This window comes from Aspergillus flavus, chromosome 7, assembly GCF_009017415.1.
Source record: "Aspergillus flavus chromosome 7, complete sequence".
Taxonomy (NCBI): Eukaryota; Fungi; Ascomycota; class Eurotiomycetes; order Eurotiales; family Aspergillaceae; genus Aspergillus; species Aspergillus flavus.
In genome coordinates this window covers 563,669-584,958 of record NC_092404.1, presented here as the reverse complement: position 1 = coordinate 584,958, position 21,290 = coordinate 563,669, and the positions used below count along the sequence as shown (strand labels likewise).

At 48.1% G+C, this 21,290-nt stretch overlaps 10 protein-coding genes across 10 annotated transcripts; 8 read left to right on the top strand and 2 right to left on the bottom strand.

The window, feature by feature from the left end:
* Positions 1 to 1,105: 1,105 nt before the first annotated feature.
* On the top strand, positions 1,106 to 1,306 carry F9C07_5361 (uncharacterized protein; the record flags this gene model as incomplete). The annotated part of the gene is made up of 1 exon (XM_071511342.1): positions 1,106 to 1,306. One exon carries the CDS (start codon positions 1,106 to 1,108, stop codon positions 1,304 to 1,306), a length of 201 nt encoding a protein of 66 aa, XP_071366863.1.
* A 542-nt stretch (positions 1,307 to 1,848) lies between these two features.
* Positions 1,849 to 2,293, top strand: F9C07_1838890 (uncharacterized protein). Its single transcript, XM_071508428.1, has one exon. It carries the CDS (start codon positions 1,949 to 1,951, stop codon positions 2,255 to 2,257), a length of 309 nt encoding a protein of 102 aa, XP_071366862.1. The 5' UTR covers positions 1,849 to 1,948; the 3' UTR covers positions 2,258 to 2,293.
* Positions 2,294 to 2,722: 429 nt separating this feature from the next.
* F9C07_5360 (putative chitin binding domain protein Peritrophin-A) lies at positions 2,723 to 3,473 on the top strand. Its single transcript, XM_041287385.2, has 2 exons — positions 2,723 to 2,846; positions 2,924 to 3,473. Exon 2 carries the CDS (start codon positions 2,931 to 2,933, stop codon positions 3,360 to 3,362), a length of 432 nt encoding a protein of 143 aa, XP_041149970.1. The 5' UTR covers positions 2,723 to 2,846; positions 2,924 to 2,930; the 3' UTR covers positions 3,363 to 3,473.
* A 1,247-nt stretch (positions 3,474 to 4,720) lies between these two features.
* On the top strand, positions 4,721 to 6,367 carry F9C07_2200676 (kinase-like domain-containing protein; the record flags this gene model as incomplete). The annotated part of the gene is made up of 7 exons (XM_071509494.1): positions 4,721 to 4,968; positions 5,019 to 5,469; positions 5,490 to 5,610; positions 5,672 to 5,790; positions 5,860 to 6,028; positions 6,086 to 6,212; positions 6,241 to 6,367. The coding sequence occupies 7 exons, from the start codon at positions 4,721 to 4,723 to the stop codon at positions 6,365 to 6,367; spliced, it is 1,362 nt and encodes a 453-aa protein (XP_071366861.1).
* Positions 6,368 to 6,941: 574 nt separating this feature from the next.
* F9C07_2280585 (putative poly(A) polymerase pla1) lies at positions 6,942 to 11,725 on the top strand (the record flags this gene model as incomplete). Its single annotated transcript, XM_041295064.2, has 4 exons — positions 6,942 to 9,306; positions 9,365 to 10,053; positions 10,106 to 10,588; positions 11,163 to 11,725. Exons 1-4 carry the CDS (start codon positions 7,148 to 7,150, stop codon positions 11,723 to 11,725), a joined length of 3,894 nt encoding a protein of 1,297 aa, XP_041149968.2. The 5' UTR covers positions 6,942 to 7,147.
* Positions 11,726 to 12,505: 780 nt separating this feature from the next.
* Positions 12,506 to 14,990, top strand: F9C07_1838509 (Zn(II)2Cys6 transcription factor). Its single transcript, XM_071508426.1, has 5 exons — positions 12,506 to 12,769; positions 12,822 to 13,631; positions 13,686 to 13,895; positions 13,943 to 14,082; positions 14,131 to 14,990. The coding sequence occupies exons 1-5, from the start codon at positions 12,674 to 12,676 to the stop codon at positions 14,885 to 14,887; spliced, it is 2,013 nt and encodes a 670-aa protein (XP_071366860.1). The 5' UTR covers positions 12,506 to 12,673; the 3' UTR covers positions 14,888 to 14,990.
* Positions 14,991 to 15,162: 172 nt separating this feature from the next.
* On the top strand, positions 15,163 to 15,637 carry F9C07_5355 (putative L-PSP endoribonuclease family protein; the record flags this gene model as incomplete). Its single annotated transcript, XM_071511341.1, has 2 exons — positions 15,163 to 15,274; positions 15,342 to 15,637. 2 exons carry the CDS (start codon positions 15,163 to 15,165, stop codon positions 15,635 to 15,637), a joined length of 408 nt encoding a protein of 135 aa, XP_071366859.1.
* Positions 15,638 to 16,210: 573 nt separating this feature from the next.
* On the bottom strand, positions 16,211 to 16,576 carry F9C07_5354 (uncharacterized protein; the record flags this gene model as incomplete). The annotated part of the gene is made up of 2 exons (XM_071511340.1): positions 16,211 to 16,478; positions 16,554 to 16,576. The coding sequence occupies 2 exons, from the start codon at positions 16,574 to 16,576 to the stop codon at positions 16,211 to 16,213; spliced, it is 291 nt and encodes a 96-aa protein (XP_071366858.1).
* A 705-nt stretch (positions 16,577 to 17,281) lies between these two features.
* On the top strand, positions 17,282 to 17,884 carry F9C07_2143685 (uncharacterized protein). The gene has a single exon (XM_071509188.1). It carries the CDS (start codon positions 17,332 to 17,334, stop codon positions 17,689 to 17,691), a length of 360 nt encoding a protein of 119 aa, XP_071366857.1. The 5' UTR covers positions 17,282 to 17,331; the 3' UTR covers positions 17,692 to 17,884.
* Positions 17,885 to 19,337, bottom strand: sclR (putative HLH DNA binding domain protein). The gene is made up of 2 exons (XM_041295071.2): positions 18,772 to 19,337; positions 17,885 to 18,713 (listed from the first exon to the last, which is right to left on the bottom strand). Exons 1-2 carry the CDS (start codon positions 19,099 to 19,101, stop codon positions 18,135 to 18,137), a joined length of 909 nt encoding a protein of 302 aa, XP_041149966.1. The 5' UTR covers positions 19,102 to 19,337; the 3' UTR covers positions 17,885 to 18,134.
* Between the last annotated feature and the right edge of the window lie 1,953 nt (positions 19,338 to 21,290).

Genomic DNA, 21,290 nt, shown 5'->3' with positions numbered 1-21,290 from the left:
ATTTCAACGCCTACTCCAATCACCATCCTTTAATCACGTGGTTGCGATGAGAGCGCACGGACTCAGGAGTGATCAAGGGTGGAACGGGATATGAGCTACCTAATTTATCCCGGCCGCGTTAGATCTCTCGATCCTCCGTAAGGTGTAGTCCGGGCTTTGTATGGTTAGGCTTAAATGTGGAAGGGGGCTCAGGCAGGCCATTCGTATCTCGTTCTAATATTGTGCATTACTTTGGGATTGCTGCTATATCATTTGAAGCCGCTGGGTGGGCATCTTCTGCAATGATGCTGATTGCCATGAAGTTTCTTCTTTTAACATGTACCGTGATATAGCCTATGCTCAAGGAATATATCTAAGTTAATTGGGTTGACTATATATTTTGTGGTCGCCCAGGGCTACTTCGCTGACCTCGGTGATTCCTTTATCCTTCCAAAGCTTCCAGAAGCGATGAATATATATTCTCAGACGTAGATAGACCAGCACGCGACTAACTTGTCCTACACTACCCGATATTCCGTTTTGTCTAAGCCGTGACTTGAAATAGAGCTTTTCTGTACTTACAGTCCAAAAAGAAGATATCCGACATTACGCTAGTATCAATATGCTGCACTGCAGATAGAACTTAGCAGCTCTTTAACATTGCTTCGGCATATACAAAGAAAGCGATCACGCAGCTGTCTTCTCAACCCTGATGAAAAACTAGTCTAACAGATTGCGCTCAACGTTTCTTTAATTGCTTCTTACATAGTGTAACATTGGCATCCATTATCATAAGGTCACTCCATTAATTATGTGCTTTATAGTAAAATCTCTAAAATGTATGACTGTGAACATGATGAAGTCTCCTCTCGCTATTAGAATGACCATGAAGAAAATCTAGCTACGGATAACCAGGGACAAGCTTATGAGACCTAGAGGAAGACATTTCTAAACCCATGTCTCTACAATCAACACATCAACGAGAAAAGGATCCGGGCTGTTCATTTATCATGTAGGACTTGCGAGAAGTCGTTTCTCTATGAGAATTCTGCGCGTCAGCATAAGTCCGACGTTGATTTTCAAAAGTTAAAGGTCGGTTGCATCGAATCTTTGGAGATTTAAGTCCATGCCCATGCTCATGGGTGGCTACAGGACCCACGGCATGACTCAGTATAGCACTGAGACTCATGGGCAAGTTGAGTGTATCGGTGGCCGTCCTCGTCGACGGAGCTGGCACGATGTCTCCATGAATGGAAGAAATACTAACCAGGCTATGGTTGCTGGTATGCTTCATCCCCTGCCTCCAGAGGGTCCAGCATATGCTTGAACAATGTAGAGGAGAGCTGAATTGATGATCTCCTGCGATCTAGATCATTGATCCTAAAACCAAAATGGACTCCAGTACTTGGTTTACGTAGGCCACCACGGAGTAGATCGGAAGAATCAGACTCAGTTACACCAGTTGTGCTCTTCTAGCCTCAGGCATAGGATACCAGATATTACCGGATATCACCTAATGATGGAAAATACCCCGGATCTTTTACCCAGCCAGAGAGCGCCTGTTTCGCATTCCGCGCGGCGCGATTTTAAAAACAACAAATAATATCTCGGAATGATCTGCTGTTGGATTGAATTTGGACCTGCACTAGAACCCTAATGACAAGTCGCACTAAGCTGGATTTGTACTTCAGGGTGTAGCAATCGAATTTTCGAAGAAAGGGTGGAATCCAGGATACACGATCACTCCTGTCATTCGGAATAGGGAGCATGAAGCGCGTACACCTGCGACACGACAAAGAGCCTGCAGGATGTTAAAGCCAAGAGCCTGCAGCGTTGCACAACTGCCGCAGAAAGTAGTGACTTTAGAATCTCAACTGCATAACAATAACATTCGAACTGTATAGCCTTTTTCAGCTCTTTCTGTTTGCGGCAAAACTTGAACAAGCTGAAACTTGGCAACAATTGACAAATGAAAGCAAGGGAGAAAACTCAATTGGAAATAAGCGATGTGGTTGCAAAGGAGTCAAGGGATGACAGGGACATAAGCGAAAAACAAGGTTTATGTAGCATTGGAACAGCCTACATTCTTTCAATAGTGCCCGCAGCCCACTTCGGTCTCCCGTGCTTGTTTTCAGTTTCGAGTGCAGTATCCCGAGGAGCGCTCTTTGGCTTCATCTCGCGTTCTGGAATCCTATCCCTGATATTCAGGGCGGAACGAACTAAATTAAAGAGCTCTTGTGCGGTGTGCAGCTTTCGAAGACCTATGAACTCCCTCTGAAATACTAGCGAGTGTCATTATGGGCTTCTTTGAAGAAAGCAGGGTCATGGCGTGAATTCCTCTTAATGAGTTTAATCACATTGCAGAATACCTACGGAATGGCTACACAGTAGGCATTGTTTGGAGGAGGAGAGTATGGCAAGGGATAGCCCTGTACCGAAATGCGGAAGTGTCAACCCGTAGAACTGGGGAAGTGGAGCATCAAAATATTCACAACCCGCTTTCACACTGTACTCCTTAATTCCTGATATCCAATAATTCTTTACCATCTCTACGGCGTATAACATTCTAGTTGAAGGGTGTGGTAAAGTGCTCCCCCTTCAATGGCAGGGAAGGCATACTGGTTTTCAGGGGATGATCCAGGAATGCATTTCTTGTGCATCCCTTGCAAGAGCAGAACTTGTATAGAGCCACGAATCTATAAAAGCCGGTATAATCTCTATCTCGAAATGAATTATCCATCGACAACATCAAGTCACTTCGACACGACAACAGGACGCCCACGCCAACCCTGACCTCATCTCCCATTCACACCTCATCATTCCAGAGGCCATCTATTCAATCGTGACAGCCCAGTCCCACAATTAGTGTACGTACTTCTGCATGGTCAAGACCGAATCATCCTCCCCAATTCAGTGCAATTACTAACAGCTCGGTTCCAAACAGCATCAAGATGCAGTTCACCTCCTTCAAGGCTCTGGCTATCTTTGCCGCTTCCTTCTTTGCATTCAGCGCTGCTGCTCACCCCAGATGTGAGACAGGAGCTGTTTGGGCCGACCCGCACGACTGCCACAGCTTCTTCGAATGCGCTGCTGGCGGCATTCCCGTCCGCAAGACTTGCGGCCCCGGAACGGCATACAACTCTAGGTTTGGGATCTGTGATTATGAGGAGAAGGTTCGGTCCTGCCACGGCCATGGTCCTGTGGGCCATGACGAGTCGTCGGAGGGCCATGGGCATCAATGGAAGGACCATGGCAATGGCCAGTCAGAGGGTCATGGTCAGGAAGGAAAGAAGGACAGCAAGGGCCAGTCGTCAGAGGGCCACGGTCAGGGAACGCAGGAACACGGCAGTGGCGAGCAGGAGCACAGTGAAGGAAGTCATTAGTTTCGCCTAGGGACTGTTCATTCACGCATAGCTGTCATGTTTTAATATTATTTCTCTTGCGGCTCGTGGCTCGAACCATTAATTATAATTGAATACGGAAAGTGACACAATGATATCTCTTCTCCAAACTCTCGATCTGGCGACATCACTAGGACCTGGCCTCTCGGACCACTAGACCCAATTTGACGCAATAGCCATCACATGGCATCGTAATATAAGAGCCCTAGATTTGTTCTCACTAGTGCTTCATCTCTTAAATACGCTATTTTTGATAGGATCTTCTCTGCCCCCCCCCCCTTAGAGTGTACCATTGCTTACCGGTTGTATTCAGCTGAGGAGATTGGGAAGGCTATCGTCTAAGGACTAGTCATTCAACAAGGCAGGGGACAACTCGGCTTACTTTAGAACATCTAGAACAGATGCAATCATAATCAATCCATATGGCGATCGCCCATTCGGGCTAGAGGAATGGAGGTCTTCCCTGGTACTAAATCTCTACTCCAGTTTGCCAGATGAAGACGTGAGATACACTCGCGGAACCGGCGACATCCGACGCGGGCCCGATTGTTTCTGTCCTACCAGGAAGACCCATGAATGGCTGCATTATATGACGCTGGTTGCTGTCTTGTTCCGACACCTGATTTTACCGATCCCTGCCCCAGGTGATAGGAATCCTGGCTGGAGCCTGGTCACCCAACGGAAAAAAGCGTCGGTTGGAGCTGCCTGGCCAACACAAGGCTTCGTGACAGTAATACACTATGCAAGTGCCCTCTAGAAGCGGGAGATATGATCCAGCCGGCCAGTCAGGCTTGTCAAAACTCCTCTTTTGATCTGTGTGTAATTATAAATCAACCATAAAGCTGGCTGAGCGAGAAAGGATTGTCGCAACACCCAGAAACACTCATTATTCCCTGTGTCATTTCGAGGCAGACAAGCCCTCTGTTTCCTACTATATAATTCTGCTTACTTACTGAAGAAGTGACACCCGCAGCCACCAACCAAACTGCCATGGACATTCAGGTCGCGCCTTGAAAACTTTATCCACCAATATGTAATTTAGATTTGAATGTCCGTAGACATTATGGGCCTAGGAGATCAGCTTCGGCATTACATGAACATTTCCTTCCTGGATATCTCTATGGAGGTCAATCAATCATATAGCTATTTTCAAATGCAAAGTTCTCGTTTTAAGGGTTTACTAGGTGCAGCACATCTCACATATCTTTTCTATCATCTCATGTTCTCTTGGCCACAATAATGGTATTACTCATCAACCCCTGCATAACCCCAAACACAAAACAACGGGATGGCGCGTGCCGGGAGCGCGCGTCACTGATTGAGTGTCTTCTGCCAAGACAATGGACACATTAAAAGCGACATTACTGAAGTCTTGGTCAAGACTAGCAAGTATATTAGGAAATCCTTCGCAGAAAACACTATTATGTCGTCTCAATCACTTTCGCAATACAGAAGAGCCGGAGCTGTATACAACCGGGGGGTTCCATCGTGTTTCTCTGGGCGACACGTTCGATCATGGGAGATACGCCATACTGAGGAAGCTTGGTTACGGACAGTACTCTACAGTCTGGCTAGCCCAAGACTTCAAGTAAGACAGGTCCATACCTTTGCGGTACATCAATCTTATAGACAAGCTAGGCATAAGAAATATGTGACACTTAAACTGTTGAGGGCCGATTGTTATGGCGGCCCTCATGACATTTTTGAACGGGAAATTCTGTCCAAAATATCGGACATGTCTAGGAAAAGCACACATGATGGTGCCCGTCATATACTACCTCTTCTCGGTGATTTCACGCATACGGGGCCGAATGGGGATCACGTCTGTCTTGTATTCGATGTCTTGGGGCATCATCTTGACTTCCAATGTGCGAAGTACGAAGATGGGAGGTTGCCAGTCAGAGCAGTAAAACTAATTGCGCGACAGCTTCTGCTTGGGCTGGACTTCCTCCACAGAGAGTGTGGAGTCATTCATACAGGTATGGGTATAGTTTCTAATACATTTGTTCTGTATTTTCTCACAGGGCGGATATTCCCGATAGATCTTAAGCCAACAAACATACTTCTGGAACTGGAGAATCCAGATAGGGTTATTTCTCGTATCTGGAGAAGGTACCTCCACGAATGGATACCCAAGGTAATGCCGAAGTGCCGCTTCGTGAAGTTATCACAACACCACTCATCTCAGAAATGGAGGCACCCCGCATCAGGATCATCGATTTTGGCGTAGGTAGGTAGACCATGGTCCATGATATCTGTTGTCCTGAACTAGAAAGCTTATGGTACCATAGCATTCTGGAGGGACAATCATCTGTCAGAACAAATTCAATCGTCAGCTCTGAGAGCACCTGAAGTGACCATTGGTGCGCCATGGGATACCGGGGTTGATATATGGAGTCTCGGATGTCTTGTAAGTAACCCTCAATGTGACTCTGAAATTACTGCAGAAATTGCTGACGTCTGTTGCAATCGTCTATAGATCATGGAGCTGGTTCAAGGAATAGTTCCATTCTCTGGGGAGGCATCAGAGAGAGGAACCTGGACAGCTGAAGACGACCGTTTGGCAAGGACCATCGAAATCCTTGGCCCCTTTCCTCTGGAGCTTCTCAGGAAAGGCAGCCGTACACCGGACCTCTTCGATGAGAAAGGTAAATATTCATCAACTTGATATGCTTTTGTTCCTTTCTGACGAGGGTTGTCCCTAGGTGACCTGCTTCGAATCCCGAACATGAAATCCACAAGCCTTGAAAGGCTTCTTAACGGCACGACAAAGCCTTTCCTAAAACCTGATGATATGCCAGATGCCGAAGTTACTATTTTTATTGACTTCCTGTGGGGTATGCTTACGATTGATCCTGAGCACCGGAGGTCAGCGGCAGAGTTGCTTCAGCATGAATGGGTCAGGTCATGACGCTATCGAGTGGTTAAAGGTGGAAAGAATTGAAGGTTCCTATGAAACGATGCATATAAGTATACGAACCCAATAATAATGATCACACACGTACTAGGAGCTGTGGCTAATGAAAGAACCTTTGAGGGAGGTTAAATTGAGCCGTTGGATAGCTACACAAGAAGCCATTACATACTGGATCTGGCCCACGATAGCAAGAAAGGTGGTCCGCGACATAAATCAGCGGGAAAAGTAAGAAAAGGGAATCTCTAGTATTAAGATGACATTTCTCTCCTACATACGCATTGCTACTTGGACCCCGGCAAATGCGACCGTGAGTGCTAGTATAACAGGGGTTCCCAACAATATCTTGGTTATACTTTTAAGATCCACCCTATTGGTGGGGCCCAATTCCAAACCTCTAAAAGTTTGTACATGTAAGTGCTTGGAGCAGTGAAGATGCTTGAGATGTCAGTAGGACTGCTTAAGGATTGACATTCTCTAATCTTACATGAAGAGAATGCCAGCTTGCAGCAGTGTACTGTTTACGGTATAAGTTAGGGTAGGATCTGCGTCGTGACTCAATGTGGGGTCACTCGTATTAGCGCACCGCCACTGCCGTGAGTCACGTTCACTCATCCTCAGTCAGTCTCTGGGTCTTCGGTGGAGACTTGCTTCCAGACCAATTCTGCTCCACGAAAACAGAGCTTCAAATGAGTTTAAATATTTACCTATTCATGGGAGATAATTTCTTGCCTTAGTTCTCAAGCAAATCTATTGTGATACTGTACTTTTGGTTTAGCAGTTCAGTTTAGCGATCTAATTTAGCATTCTTCTTGGCATCTTTGAGCGTGTTTTAGGATAATCTACGATACCCATGGCGTCTACCGAAGAAACTCGAGCTATACCCTTGACGTCATACGAAACCGCCCTATGTGTGGTTCCTCCGTCGCATTTAACCGGAGATATTGACCGGCTACGAGCATTATATGACAAAGCACATGGAAGATGGCCACCACATGCCAATCTGATTTACCCGTTTGTGGCTCCGGAGGCACTTACCCAAGCTTCAAAACTGCTACAATTTGTGCTAAGCAACAGGAGAGAAGTTGGCCCTATCCGTCTGCGGTTGGATAAGTCAGACTTCTTCGCCCACAAGCGCAGTAACACAGTTTATCTCACTGATAGTGGAAGCGATGGATTAAAAGCCCTAGCACAGCTGCAACACGATATTACAGATGCTTTCGGTGGCCAATCGCGGTCCTCTGGCCAACTGCATCTCACAGTTGGTCAGAGTGAGGCAGATGATCCGGCCGAGAGGCAATTCCTCCTGGAGAAAGTCGGCTTGATTCCCGCTGTTGAGTGGGAAGTGGAAGAACTAGTGATTCTGATCCGTGATCGATCGCAGGGACTGGACACTGCTTCCAGCCCAATGGTAGTTTGGGGGGCTGTTTCACTGTCTGGTACACCGTCGCCTAACCCTAAAGCTCTGGAATATTTATCGCCATCCTCGTTGCCAGCCCGCTCGGAGACGACATTTCAGTTCTCGCCTTCTCAGGATGATAGCGAAGAAGGAAAATGGAACGCTATCCCAAAGTCTCCTGCGCCAACAGGAGGCAAGCTGGTAGATTCACCGGTGACTGTTGCGTCGTACAATGTCCTCGTCGAATCTCTTCATCCGCCTCCCACGGAAAGGTATCCCCTACTCCTGCAGAATCTACTCTCCGACGCTGCAAGTGCCGATATTCTCATCCTACAGGAGGTAGCTGATGACTTCTTGTCCTTCCTTCTCCGAGACAAGAAAATCCGCCTCCGTTACCCATTCGCAACCCATGGACCACCCGATCAAGCTGAAATCGGTCCGCTAAACAGCCTCCGAAACATCGTGGTCCTCAGCCGTTGGCAGTTCCGGTGGGAATGGCTACCGTTTGACAAACGGCATAAAGGCGCGGTCGTACTTCAGCTAGAGCACTTGGGGACCTTCCACGATTCTAAATTCCTCCCTCTTGTTGTGACCGGCGTACACCTTAGTTGTGGTCTCATTGACAGTTCTATTATGGCTAAACGATCCCAACTTCAAACGGTACTCAAGTATCTGTCTGGAATCTACCCCAATAACCACTGGGTTGTTGCGGGAGATTTCAACATTACGACCTCGTCTTACACTATTGATACTGCCTTAAAGCGGAAGTCGATCTCGGCGCAAGGCGCATCGGTGTTGGCATCTCTGGATGGCATGTTGACTGATGCCGGTCTCTTGGATTGTTACTACGCTAGTCGTGCCGCCAGTAGTGGCCTGGGAAATCCTCAGGGTAGGTTAGATCTCGGGGCGTCGTACGAAGGAGAGGAGGGCGCAACATATGACCCGACAGAAAACGAACACGCTGCACGGATCGCAGGACAAAGCTTTCATAGTCGTCCTCAACGATACGATCGCATCCTAGTGTGTGGGGTAGAATTCGAAGTTCTTTCATATAACCTATTCGGAATTCCCAGTGGAGATGAGAGCCAGCTCGCAAGTGATCATTGGGGAGTGAGAGCGACAGTCAAGTTGAATGGTCCAAGGTCTGGAGGCCTGGAAAGCGAAAAAGCCCCAATCACCGTTGAAAAGGCGCCGTTGAATCTTGGAGGTATCGATGGCTTGAAGGAATGTCTGAAGGGTTATCTAGCCTTTCCGTCCAATGAAGAAATCACACAGCGGCAAGAGGCTTTCGAGTTGATCAAAGAGCTCGTCAACCGACGTGATGCTAATCTGCCAGCCGGTACTAGGTTAGATTTGTTGTTTGAAGTCGTAGCTGTTGGCTCATATGGCTTCGGTGTGTGGAACAGCTCGTCCGATATGGATATTCTGGTTATCGGACAAGTCAGCCCACGAACATTCTTCGCCCTTATGATTGCGAAGCTACGGCGAGCAACGGACAGCGATGTTGTGCTTCTCCGAAAGGTGAAGGCAGCATCCGGAATAATGCTGGAGTTGGAGGTTCGTGGCGTACGCGTTGATTTACAGTACTGTGCAGCAACCCGTGTCGTTGAAAGGTAATTTCTATTAGCACATACATTCCCTCAAAATCACGATAGCTAACGCAGTTTGTAGCTGGCCACAAGCCCTAGAGCTCCCTGCAGATCACTCCACTTTTGACCTTCCTATGCAATCCTTGCTCAAGCTCAACTCCCTGCGGGACATGCATTATCTGCAACGAACAATCCCAGACCTAGCGTCATTCCGTCTTGCTTATCGGTTTATCAAGATCTGGGCCCAGAGACGCGGGATCTACTCGTCCAAGCTGGGCTATCTAGGTGGAATTCACATTACCTTGCTCTTGGCGCGTATTTGTACACTCTCATTCCGCCAGGCCGGCACCATCTCAGCAGCGGACATCATCACCACGTTCTTCAAACACTATGCACAGTTCAACTGGGAAAAACAGGTCGTCTATGATCCCAGCTTTTACAAGTCGCCACCGCGATACTTCCGACCTCAAAGGGAGCCTTTGGTGATCCTTAGCCAGCACCAACCGAAAGTCAACGTTGCGCGTGCGGCCTCCATTCCTTCAACGAGAACACTTGTGCAAGAATTTCAACGGGCAGATAAGCTGCTGTCACAACAGGATGTTACCTGGGAGCAGTTGGCTGGGTCTATTGAAAACTCCACAGGTGCAGACGAGTTCCTCAAATCATATCGAAGCTACGCAAAGGTCAACGTCCAATACTGGGGCGGTGCAGCGACCAAGGGCAGGATGCTTGTCGGGTGGTTGGAGTGGCGATGCGTATCGCTTCTCGTTGGTAGATTACACCCATTACCCACTTTTCAGCGCCGTAAGCTAACCATTGATAGATATCCATCGAAAGTTCCCTGATATCCACGCCCGGATCTGGCCGGCTCGGTTTACAGATATGGAAGAAGTTGGCGAGACTACCAAGGAATATCAAGGTTGCTATTTGATTGGTCTGACTAGGGAGAGTACGCCCGGGGCAACGCCATTAAGCGATGCCGACCGACAATCGGCCCAGATCTCCCTCTTGGCCGTGCTGAATAGCTTTGCAGAGCAAATCCGTGAAGACGAGAACTACTTCGACAGCTCCTCTAGCTGGGTTGACGTTAGCCTAGTCCAGCCTTCTGCACTCAGCGGTCTTCGGGTCGATATTTCGAACTGGGGAAATGGAGCTTACGATGAAGCGTCATTCGACGATGATGAAGATGAGATTGAGCTTGAGGATGAAGAAGATGAAGAATTAGTGCAAGCACGTCTGCGGACCATGCCTATCCGTGGCACAAAGGCCGTCGCGATGCCCGAAGGGGCAAAGCTACGATCCGCTAGTGATGTCCTAAACCGACTTCGCTGGGATGCAGAATTCGATATTGAGAATTACATTGTTGGTTATGATGATCGCTTCCTTGGAGAGAGGGAGATGCCGGCGGGGCAGTGGAAGGCTGATCTGACGGATGAAGCGTTTATCCCCATGCATCGGATTCTGTACTTCAAGAGGAAGAGTGATGGAGTGAAGGTATGGGATCGGGAGACGAGGACAGATTTATTGTTCGGTAGTGGTGTGTCGAGTAAGGTCCAGGAATGAATGGACGGTTCTATAGTATCACTGTCTGGCTGTTGCAAGACACTATATGATATATCAAAGATACCGTGGACTATATAACAATGAATGTCATAAGTCCATCTCACTTTTGTATCAAATCTTGGCATGAAAGGCATCTATGTTTATGTAATCCTACTGCAGAGCAACTCTAGAAAGCAATATCGTACCCTTACATCTACCATTAAACCAGTCGTATAACACCTCATTTGTAACTCCGATTCATTCAAAACCTCAGTCCCATTGTATCCCACTATTCTACTCATAAATCTAACTATTCAACATCATGCCCACCCCACCAGGACCTCCCCCACCACCTCCACCCGAGAATCCTCTCTCCAAAACCCCCCCCATCGTCCTAAAACTACGGAGCACTCCTCCCAGCAATTTCTACCAACCACCAAACCTACTTCCACCAATCAACCCATCCACCACCCCCACAGGCCCCTACTTCTTCTACGGCACATTAACCGACCCAAGAATGGTCGCCGAGATCCTGAACCTAGATCACGAGCCCAAGTTCCGACCGGCGATAATTCAAGGTTACGAATGTAAAATGTGGGGCCAATACCCGGCCTTAGTTGACGGCTCTGATACCATCGTTGAAGGTGCTGTGTACCATGTCCAAACCGCAGAAGATGGGATGAAGCTCGCCGCGTATGAAACGAATAACTATCGGGTGGAGTCTTGTATTATCAAACACATGGATGGTAAGGAGCCGGCTGAAGAAGTTGGACATACGTTTAAGTTTGTGGGGAATCTGAGGGATTTGCATGAGGGGAGATTTGAGTTGAGGGCTTGGTTGAAGTTGATGGGCAGGGAGGATGCGGTGGAGAAGTTGGATGATAGGGTTTCTTTTGTTTGATTTTGGTCTTGGGGTGTTATCATATTTGGTTTGGCAGGATATGGTGTTGGTGAGTTGTTGCGAATGCGGTTTTTGTTGATGTTGATAGAGTCTACGTGGTTCGGCGTTCACATTCGGTATTGATATCATCTCTGACTACCACTATCAGTACCACGTTCGGAAATTCATAGTCTGTGGTCATGTTATTATTCTCAAGTCTAGGGGGGGGGGAAAAGCAGCCAAGAGTGATAGGTTTATACATGTTAACACGGAGACTGAAGCCCCGGCCTGAAGACGAGCAGACCAAGCTGAGTAGAATTACTACTTAATTAATACCAAATCTCATTTGAAGAGCCCCTCAACAAGTAGCCGTATGCCTCTGCGACTATCCGGAGCAAACTAACTAACACAACGCGGGTTAAATACCCGACCTATCCTATCTGGAGCTGCACAAGAGCTCCTACCAGTAAAAGCCATCACTGCGGGTCTCTGATAAGACAGAGTTAGATAATACGGAACTCTGCGGATCCTATCCAAAGAACTCCGACAGTCTAGATCTTGTATTCTCCCGGAAACGGAAGTGGAGGATCTGAACTTAATTTGGATACAAAGTAACAAGGTCTTGGTGCACATCAAGGATCTTATTCGGAGTGAGGTCCTCACTATGTAATCTGTAAAGCCCTAAATTCTGGAACCAAAGAACGTAATGCGTTACAGAATGACCCCTTTCAACATCCAACAGATATGTCCCTACTAAACCTCAATAGGATTCTTCGACAAATCCCCGTAAAAGGCAAAAGCTTCCATAACCTGTGACCAGCAAAGCAGATCCATAGATCCTGCGGTGGATCCACAAGCGCCAAGACCTGACGTCTTGCCGCAGTTCCACTGAAGATCCCCAGTCAATTTAATCGACCCGAACTCTCTCTACATGTCACCTCACCACCATGTCCTCCGACTCCCGTAGAAATGCAAGTAGACAGCGCGGTAAATACACTACTAGAGCATGTGAAGAATGTCGACGGCGTCGAGCGAAGGTTAGTCAAGTGGCTACATGATCAACAAGTGGGCGAAGGTCAATCGACACGGGCGTTTGTATTACTAACGAGACCACCAGTGCGATGGAAACAGACCATCCTGCTCTAGATGCTCGCAATGGCGTGTTCCGTGTCAGTATTCTGTCGCGGAGGATGGTCGGAGACCCGCGTCCAAGACATATGTCCTTCTCTTGCGGCAGAGGATAGAGTCGCTAGAAAGATTGTTGGAACGGCATGGGATTGATGCGAGGGAATCGAATGTACCCGAACAACTGCCGTTAGATAAGAAGTCTGGTATGAATGGCAGTATACGACACGACGACGCGTCTTCGGATATGGATAGCCTGGCCGAGAACTTCAAGGGCAGGCTTGCTCTGGACGAATCGCTGAATTTTGACCAAGACGGCGAGATGAGGTACTTCGGGCCAACGAGTGGGCGACTTCAGTTTCAGGGTTCTTCCAGTAATCGAGTCAGTATTGATGGCTCTGCCTTTTCGGTCTCTCCACCGGATCAAGTGTCCGATAGCTATGGCTATATCGACCCCATTGACCCGATCACGGCTGGGATGGGGGTTCTAAAGGACGTCCAGGACCATTTGATTGATTTGTACTTCAGGTGGGAGCAGCCATGGTATGCTGTGGTCGATGAGGAGCTCTTCAGGGAAAGTATGAATAATGGTGGACGGTACTGGACTCCGCTGCTGCATAATTGCATTCTTGCTTTGGGGTCACGGTATTCCGATCGTGTCGATGTCCGATCGGACCCAGATGATCCAAATACAGCGGGGAAATCATTCCTCGAAGAAGCGAAAACCCAGCTCCACAGGGAGATGGAAAGGCCCAGCCTGACTACTATCCAAGCACTCGGCCTGATTGGGATGGTGTATATTGTAAGGCAGCATTGTTTGTATCTGTTAGAGATTGATACATGCTAATGATAGCAGGCGATGGGGGCTGACGCCGCTGGCTGGTTGCACCATGGGATGGCGAACCGATTGAGTCTCGATATGGGCTTGAATCTGGACCCAGCTGGATTTGAAGAGACGAATGCGATGACTCCACGGGAGATTCAACTCAGGAGACAGATATACTGGACCTTGTATTGTCATGATAAGTTGTCATCCAGTTATACGGGACGTATATGCTCTATGCTTGTAAGTGCGACTAGGTAGTAGCTGGCACAGTATTCTGACAGATATAGGACTCCCAAGGAGCCGTCAAAGTACCGGATGACGATCCAGTACCTAACATTGAGATGAGTGCTGCGCAGAAAGCATTTAGACCACTACAACGAGCTATGATTAGTGTCTGTCGAATACAGGAACGAATCACTTTATCTTTGTAACAAATGGCCCATGCCCACCTACATGGTTCCGCTAACGATATCAGATGGGCACCCAAACCCCTCCTCAAGGAGCACCAACGACCGGCCTTCCTCAAGTCCTGTCTCTTAGACCTAAGATCCTGGTTCTACGACCTCCCTACAGAGTTACGAATCGACCGTGCCAACGACATCCCCCAAGCCTACACGCTCCACATGGTGTATCATACGGCAAGAATTCTCCTAGCAAAGCCATTCATCATGAGAGAGAACCCACCCTCGGAACCCAAAAACGAGACCACCGACCTAGCTCACTCAATCTGCCGCGAATCCGCCCGTTCCATCTGCCTCGTCGCCCAGAAATACCGACACACATTCGGAGGATACCACCTGAGCCCAATCACAGCAACACACTGCACACTATCCGCAGCGCTAGTCCTCCTCGACGAAACCGAGAATCTGAACGCCCCCTCACATAAGAACAAACTTGCCCTGTGTCTAACAGTACTAGACGAGCTATCTAAATCATGGTACCCGGCAGGTCATATCGGACATAACCTACGGAAGCTTTGCCAGTCTGTCATCTCGGATGACACATTCTCTATAGAAAAGGGACTCTATCCGTTCGAAACTAACCCCAGTCCACCACTCGACCTAGGCGTCGAGCTCCCAAACGTCATCGACGAGATTGAATCTAACCCAAGCGTCAACCCGGGCAACGCCCTGGCTAATCAACTGGAACTGTCAGTGCCGATGGAATCACTGCCCGTCGATTACGGGTTCTTCGATATCCTAAATCAGATCAATTGGGAACGGATGTGGTAGTGTATATACATCTATCAACAATCTACCAACCATACACCTAGAAGAGCGACACAACATAATACGACCATATAAAACCCCACCTAAAGCATAACCCAAGAAACAACACCGAATAATGATTTGTCAGTCCACGCATCTCTACTGCTCGATAAAGTTCCATTCCCGGGCTATGACCTCATCAGCGGAAGATATATTCCGCACCGCAAACCCTATATAAACCCATCCAAAAGCCACCCAAACTCAATTCCAACCCCCAGATAATAAAGAGCCAACCCAAAATGTCTCACCTCACCTACTACAACTATCCCGGTGTCGGCGAACGCAACCGCCAAAACTTCAAATACAGTCAAGCCGTCCGCATCAGCGACCGCATCGAATGCTCTGGTCAAGGTTCGCCCTTTCCTCCCTGGATCCATACCATATAGTTTGGTTCCACTAACATGAGTGGGAATTAAAGGAGGCTGGGACCCGGAGACAGGCGAATTTCACAAAGAAATCAACGCGCAGATCGACCAGGCGTTCGCGAACGTGGATCTGGCGCTCAAGACGGCCGGCGGGAAGGGCTGGGCGCAGGTGTATCGGGTCAACTCGTATCATGTGCCGATTAATAATGAGGCGTTGGAGGCGATGGTGAGGAATTTTAGGAAGTGGATGCCGGATCATGAGCCGTTGTGGACTTGTGTGGGGGTTACGAGGTTGGGGGAGGATGATATGAGGGTTGAGATTGAGGTTGTGGCGCATGATCCGAAATAGGGGGTTGATTTATTGGATGAATCATGATTTGGTTTGTTTTCTGGACTTTGTGTTTTTAGAGGGGGGTAGAATCTCAGGCTAGAGGATTCGTGAGTCTTGGACGCCCTCTTTTGTGAGAATGTAATTAGAAGCGTATCTCGCCTTTTGCATGGGTACAACCTTTAAGATTCCTAGAGTGACTAGACAACTCCATGTTTTAATAGCTATCATATCACATTAGTGAGTGGAATACAACATTCGAGTTCGCATCATGTTCATGTCTGAAGCCTTGGACTCACATAACCTCTAACTAATCTTCAAAGCATCTCCAGGACCATCCTCCTCTGCTTGGCTCACCACCTCAGACATTACTACCCAGTGTCTGGATCAGAGAAAAAAGGAGGATTGCAGGGATTACCATAGAGCGTTGTAGACACATTCACAAAGAAATACAAGAACCCATCTAATATTCTACCCATCCCATCCCATCCCAATCCCTAAAACCAACCCAAACTAACGCCATCTCCCTACACCACTCTAACAGAAGTGTACAACCCCTATACCCCCATCCCAATACACCATCCCAGAACCTCTCTAAGGCCGTCTAGGTTCCAGACCCAGAATACCCTCCACCCCCTTTATGATATCCCCAATACGTCTCCGATGACCCTCTCTATCCTTCATACGCTCGGTAGCATAGTACGGCTCCATCCAGGATGGACTCTCCCGGTACCGGGAGATATTGTCCAGCTCGGTGTGGTTCCATGGAGTCTGGTATGTGGTACTCGTGGACTTGGTGGTAGAGGTTGTTCCTGTGGCTGCTGTTGTTGCTGTTGTAGTGGTTGTGGGGTTTGATTTAGTTCTGGTAGATTGGAGTATTAGTCCCAGACTAGGATAGGTAGGACGAAACTTGGAAGTAGGGGGGTTAGTCACGTACGAAGAAGAGGTTGTCTTGGACATTTCTCTCTTTCTTTCTCTTTGTTAATCTTCAATAGGGACAAGATAGACTGGATTGTAACACCTCACTCGAATCTTAATCTGACGTCAATGTCCTACGGCGGAATACATCAGGGTCTACGATAACCCATTTATATGCTTCGATCCTACAATCCTACAACCCTACACAATGGGTGAAAAGACCTCATCCCCGAAAAAAGCAAAATATCCAAGAGATTCACTCTTCCAAGGTACAAGGAACCTCAAGTAACGATCACGATCATCACACCGATCACTATCACATCCAATCCAGACACTTCCGGAACACACCGTCAAAGACCAAGGACTACAGATCACAATGTCATCGACTACCAAACCCCAGTCACAGTCAAGGTACCCGACACGCCAGACCAAGTGTAAACACGAATCCCATCGGCCGAAAGACGCCCGACGATCTGCTCGATCGCAAGTATCGGTGTCAGCAAGTAGGATCGCTACATACACCACGTAATAAACAATGTACCTAAAGGAAGGCAGAGCCCAATAACTACATTCCATCTACAAAAGGAATATGAGCGAATGTATGTAAGCACAGTCCGAATCACAATAGATCATGTCATAGACCCACTCGACCCTGCATCGACTACTTAGGCGGAGGACCAATGTCTCATTTCCGAGGCGGAACCGGGCCGTTGTGAGCCAGCGAAATTCGAAAAGATGATTATCAGATTTTTCTTTTTTTTTTTTTTTTTTTTTTTCTTTTAATCTTAAAACATGAAATGAGTTGGGATGCCAATCACAGGCGGAAGGAATCAAACAAGGCGACGGACCCGCTGGGTCTAGACCGGGTGTATGGAGTTCGTTTTAGCTTAGCGGGTGCCTTATGGATATTGTCGGAGATTTTCTTCTGGCTCTGGTCTAGAACTTCTGCAGACTGGATGGATTGTCTTCTTTGGTGGTTGACAGTGGGTTGGGTAGGCACTGAGGGATTGGGGGCTAGGTTGGTTTTGGTAGGAGGGGGATGGTGGATCGGTCTATCCTGTTTTACTGAGTATGGGACTAAGTGGTCCCCTGAGGGACGACTCGTTCTGTCGCAAGGTGGTGACGGCGGTGGAATGGAGGTGAGGGAGTTTTGTTAGGGCACGGTGAGGCAGGGGATTTAGGGTTGGGTGTGATGTGCAGGGATGGGGCTGCATCGTCGGAGATTTTTTGCTGATCGCCATAACAACTGGCGGGTGGGGTCATTTTAGTGGTGGTTGTGGCTGGACACTGGAAAAGGAGGGGTAAGTCCAATGTGACCTCTGTCTCTACTTGCTTCTCCTCTACCAGATACTCTCTACTCAAATGCATCTCAACTGTAGTCTCGAAGTGGGGGGGCTTGTATTGTCTAACTGTTGACATAGGAGATAGAAAAATAGTAAAAATTAAAACAAAAAGCAACTTTTGGGTATATCACGACCAGACACCTTTTCGCCAACCAACTCGATCAATCAACGAATGGAGAGTACTCGACTCATTAGGGTAATGTATTGTACAAGAACATGACAGTCATAACCAGGGCGAGACATGAGAAGATCAAAAATTAAGCGCGAAATGTCTCAGCCCCTTTGGTATGTCGCCACATCCCACTGGGGACCATGTTCTGTTTGAACAAAGCCAGCTCCTTCTGGAGGGCCTTGTTCTCTTCTTGTAGCTCCTGCATGTAGGCAATGGCGTTGGTCAGGATCTCCGACTTCTTGAGCGACGCTGACCCGCTCTTGCTCGACTTCTGGACTCCGCCACACATGGCCTTCTCCAAGGCCACGAACTTGGCGTTCATGTTGGTGCGGTACCGCTTCTCAATGATGTTGTGTGCGGCACGCTTCGCGGCGTTGCGCCCACTGGTCGTTGTGGCCGTCGTGGTCTGGCCCGTGCTGGCATTGGAGTCCACCGATGTGGTGCGGGTCATCTTGCGGTTGACGGGAGGCGATGTAGGAGTCGTCTGAGGGGAGGTGTGGGCGGGGTATTCTTGGGGTGCGAGTTCTGGACTCGAGGACCATGTCGTCTCGCGTTTCACAGCTGGGGTGGTCTTGCGGCGGGTGGATTGTCTTCCGGGGGCAGGAAGCATCTCAGCGGGAGCAGCGTAGGTGGGAGACCACGACTGATCATCACTTTCAAGATCCTATTGTAACGTTAGTCGTGGCTCCCAGAGTATCTCTATCCGATGAGTAGAAACATACCGAAGTGATAGAACCGGCATCTTCGCCCGAGTGGTTGGAGATGGTGAATCCACTGATATCAGGAGGGGGCGCGAAGAAATCCGCGGGGAAATCCTTGGGGTCCACTCCCATAGGCTCATTGGGCACATCGAGAGCGAAGTTCTCGGGCATCATGGTGTTGAGCGAGAACAGATCAATAGCACTATCGTAGTTCCAGTTGGCCGATAAGGGATCGGGACCCTTGGGGGCGGCGAAGGTATCGTAAGGACGATGCATGGGACTGTGGTGGCTCATATACATGCGTTCGTCGTCACTCAAGGTGAACGAAGGATCAGTTCTAGTGTATGCCATTGATGGTGTAGTTGACGTTGATGTTGTAGTAGTCGAAAGTCGACAAGATAGTATAGTTGTGGTAGATAGAGATGTAGATCGAAATCTGATATCACCAGGGGGGAAGAGGAATGGATATAAATAAATATCACGAAAAAGCTCTTAATCTTGGAACCGTGGATCTGGTAGAGAAAATCAGAATAACGGCGGCGAGTGTGAAGCTTCTTTATAAAGGAAACGAAAGTTTTTTTTTAACCACTGTGATGTAATTAAGGGCCGGTATAGTGGAAAAAGCACTTAATTCCACCAAATCATTATTAGTTTAGTATGCAGCACAAGTGATTTGCCCGGTGAAGGACAACCGAGATCACCCCAGCCGGATCATCAGCATCCAGACTCGGTCGGCTCCGATGACAGTCGTCATTGCCATGTCCAGTCAGGAGTAAAAAAAAATAAAAAATAATAATAAAAAAGGAAAGGGACCAGGGAGGTGGAGACCACTTGGGATCGATGCACGACCGTTGAAGGGAAGAAACGGAAGGCTCAACTGCCAAGAGGAGTCCGGCCGAGTCTCGGGACCGATCATCCGGCCGTGTCATGGCCTTGAATCGGACTTTTTTTTTATGGGACACTTTCCTACCTGGTGTCCTCCATAGTGAAACCATGGCGGAATTGATTTTATCCCGACTTTGCCCGTCTGTTGAGGAAAGCCTGAGGCGTGATTATTTCCTGTTTGAGCAAGACCTTGACCACTTTGTACTCCGTCGTCCTTTTCGCTAGACTCGGGGTACATCCCAGATTAATTCTCTCCCTTAATTATTTACACTTTTGGTGATGACGCTGATCTCGTTCTATTCAGCTTCCTATTCCCTTTTCTTTTTTTTTTTTTTTTTGTCTGGTTTTTGTATTTTCTTTTCTTGGTGTAAATAAATTATGATCACTCGTCAAATCATGTTCCCTTCATCCGGGTGGGATCCTTCCTTGTTCTACAGTTGACTGGCATCATCCTGATATATCAACCAGTCATTTCCGTACCGTATGTAAGATGATGACGGGTCCTCTTCAGGCGAGTGATGTAACGTACTGTGCAGCGTCCCATGGTCCAATGAGAGGGCCTCCGTCACGCCTTCAGCACCCCTGCGACGTGACGAATTCTCCAATCAGAACTCCCTTATTTGCAATTCTGCGATATGGATAGGCACTGCGTAATACTCTTCCCACCGACAGGCTGTTGTACTGTACTAGTGTCATGTCAGAGACTCAAGTCTACTCCTATTTACACACGGACCAGGCCGTCCAGTCCCAGGGGATGGGATCGGGCATCCGCTGTGGATACCTTAAGGAGGATTGCCTCCCCGACCAATCACTCCCTCGCTTTCACTCATCCGAAGAACGTGTCCAGTCTGGATTTTTTTTATTTCTCTTTTTCTTTTTTTTTTTCTCTCTCTCTTGACACTTGCATCCTCTGTCGGAGAATTTTTCTCCTCCACGCTGCCACCATGACTCGTGACCCAACAGATGACTTCGGATCGTAGATGTACCGTCCACGGTCTTCACACGTGTTGCTGCTCAACTGTCCGCATCGCCCTTCCACAAGGGGAAGTATACCCCTCGGCCATGAATCGAGGTGACTGCGGAAAATTAAGTTCTCTTGCGACGTCGATGGTTTCTCTGAATGTTTCGCAGCCTTTTCTTCTCTGGGAAAAGTTCTCCCAATAGTCTTCAGGCTATTGGGCGCAGGGATTTCTCTAAGAATAGCACATATCGATACTACCTCTCTGTCCTCACACAAACACACTCACACACAGTCCACTAGACGACCACTCCCAAAAAGAAATCCCCCGAGTACCAACTACTACTACTTCCATACCTCAAAATCCCAAGATTGGGTCGTCCACACTAACCCAATCCAGGCAAACGATGACAGGGTGGATCAGCAAAAATGCTAATAATTAACCTCCCGTAGTAAAGTTAACCCGCAGACGGTAGTCTACTAAGTCTAGTACCCCCTCGGCTCCCCCGTTCGGAAGCCGGACTGAGAGGGTCTTTTTCTTTTTTTCCTCTTTCTTCTCCTGTCATACCCAGTGGTGTGATCCGGCATCTCAGAGCTGCACTCCCGCCCAGTTGCGTCATTCGTCACTTAGGCAATCCATCACCAACCATTCTGATACTGGTCATTTCGATCATGTCTCGAAAACTCCCGATGATAT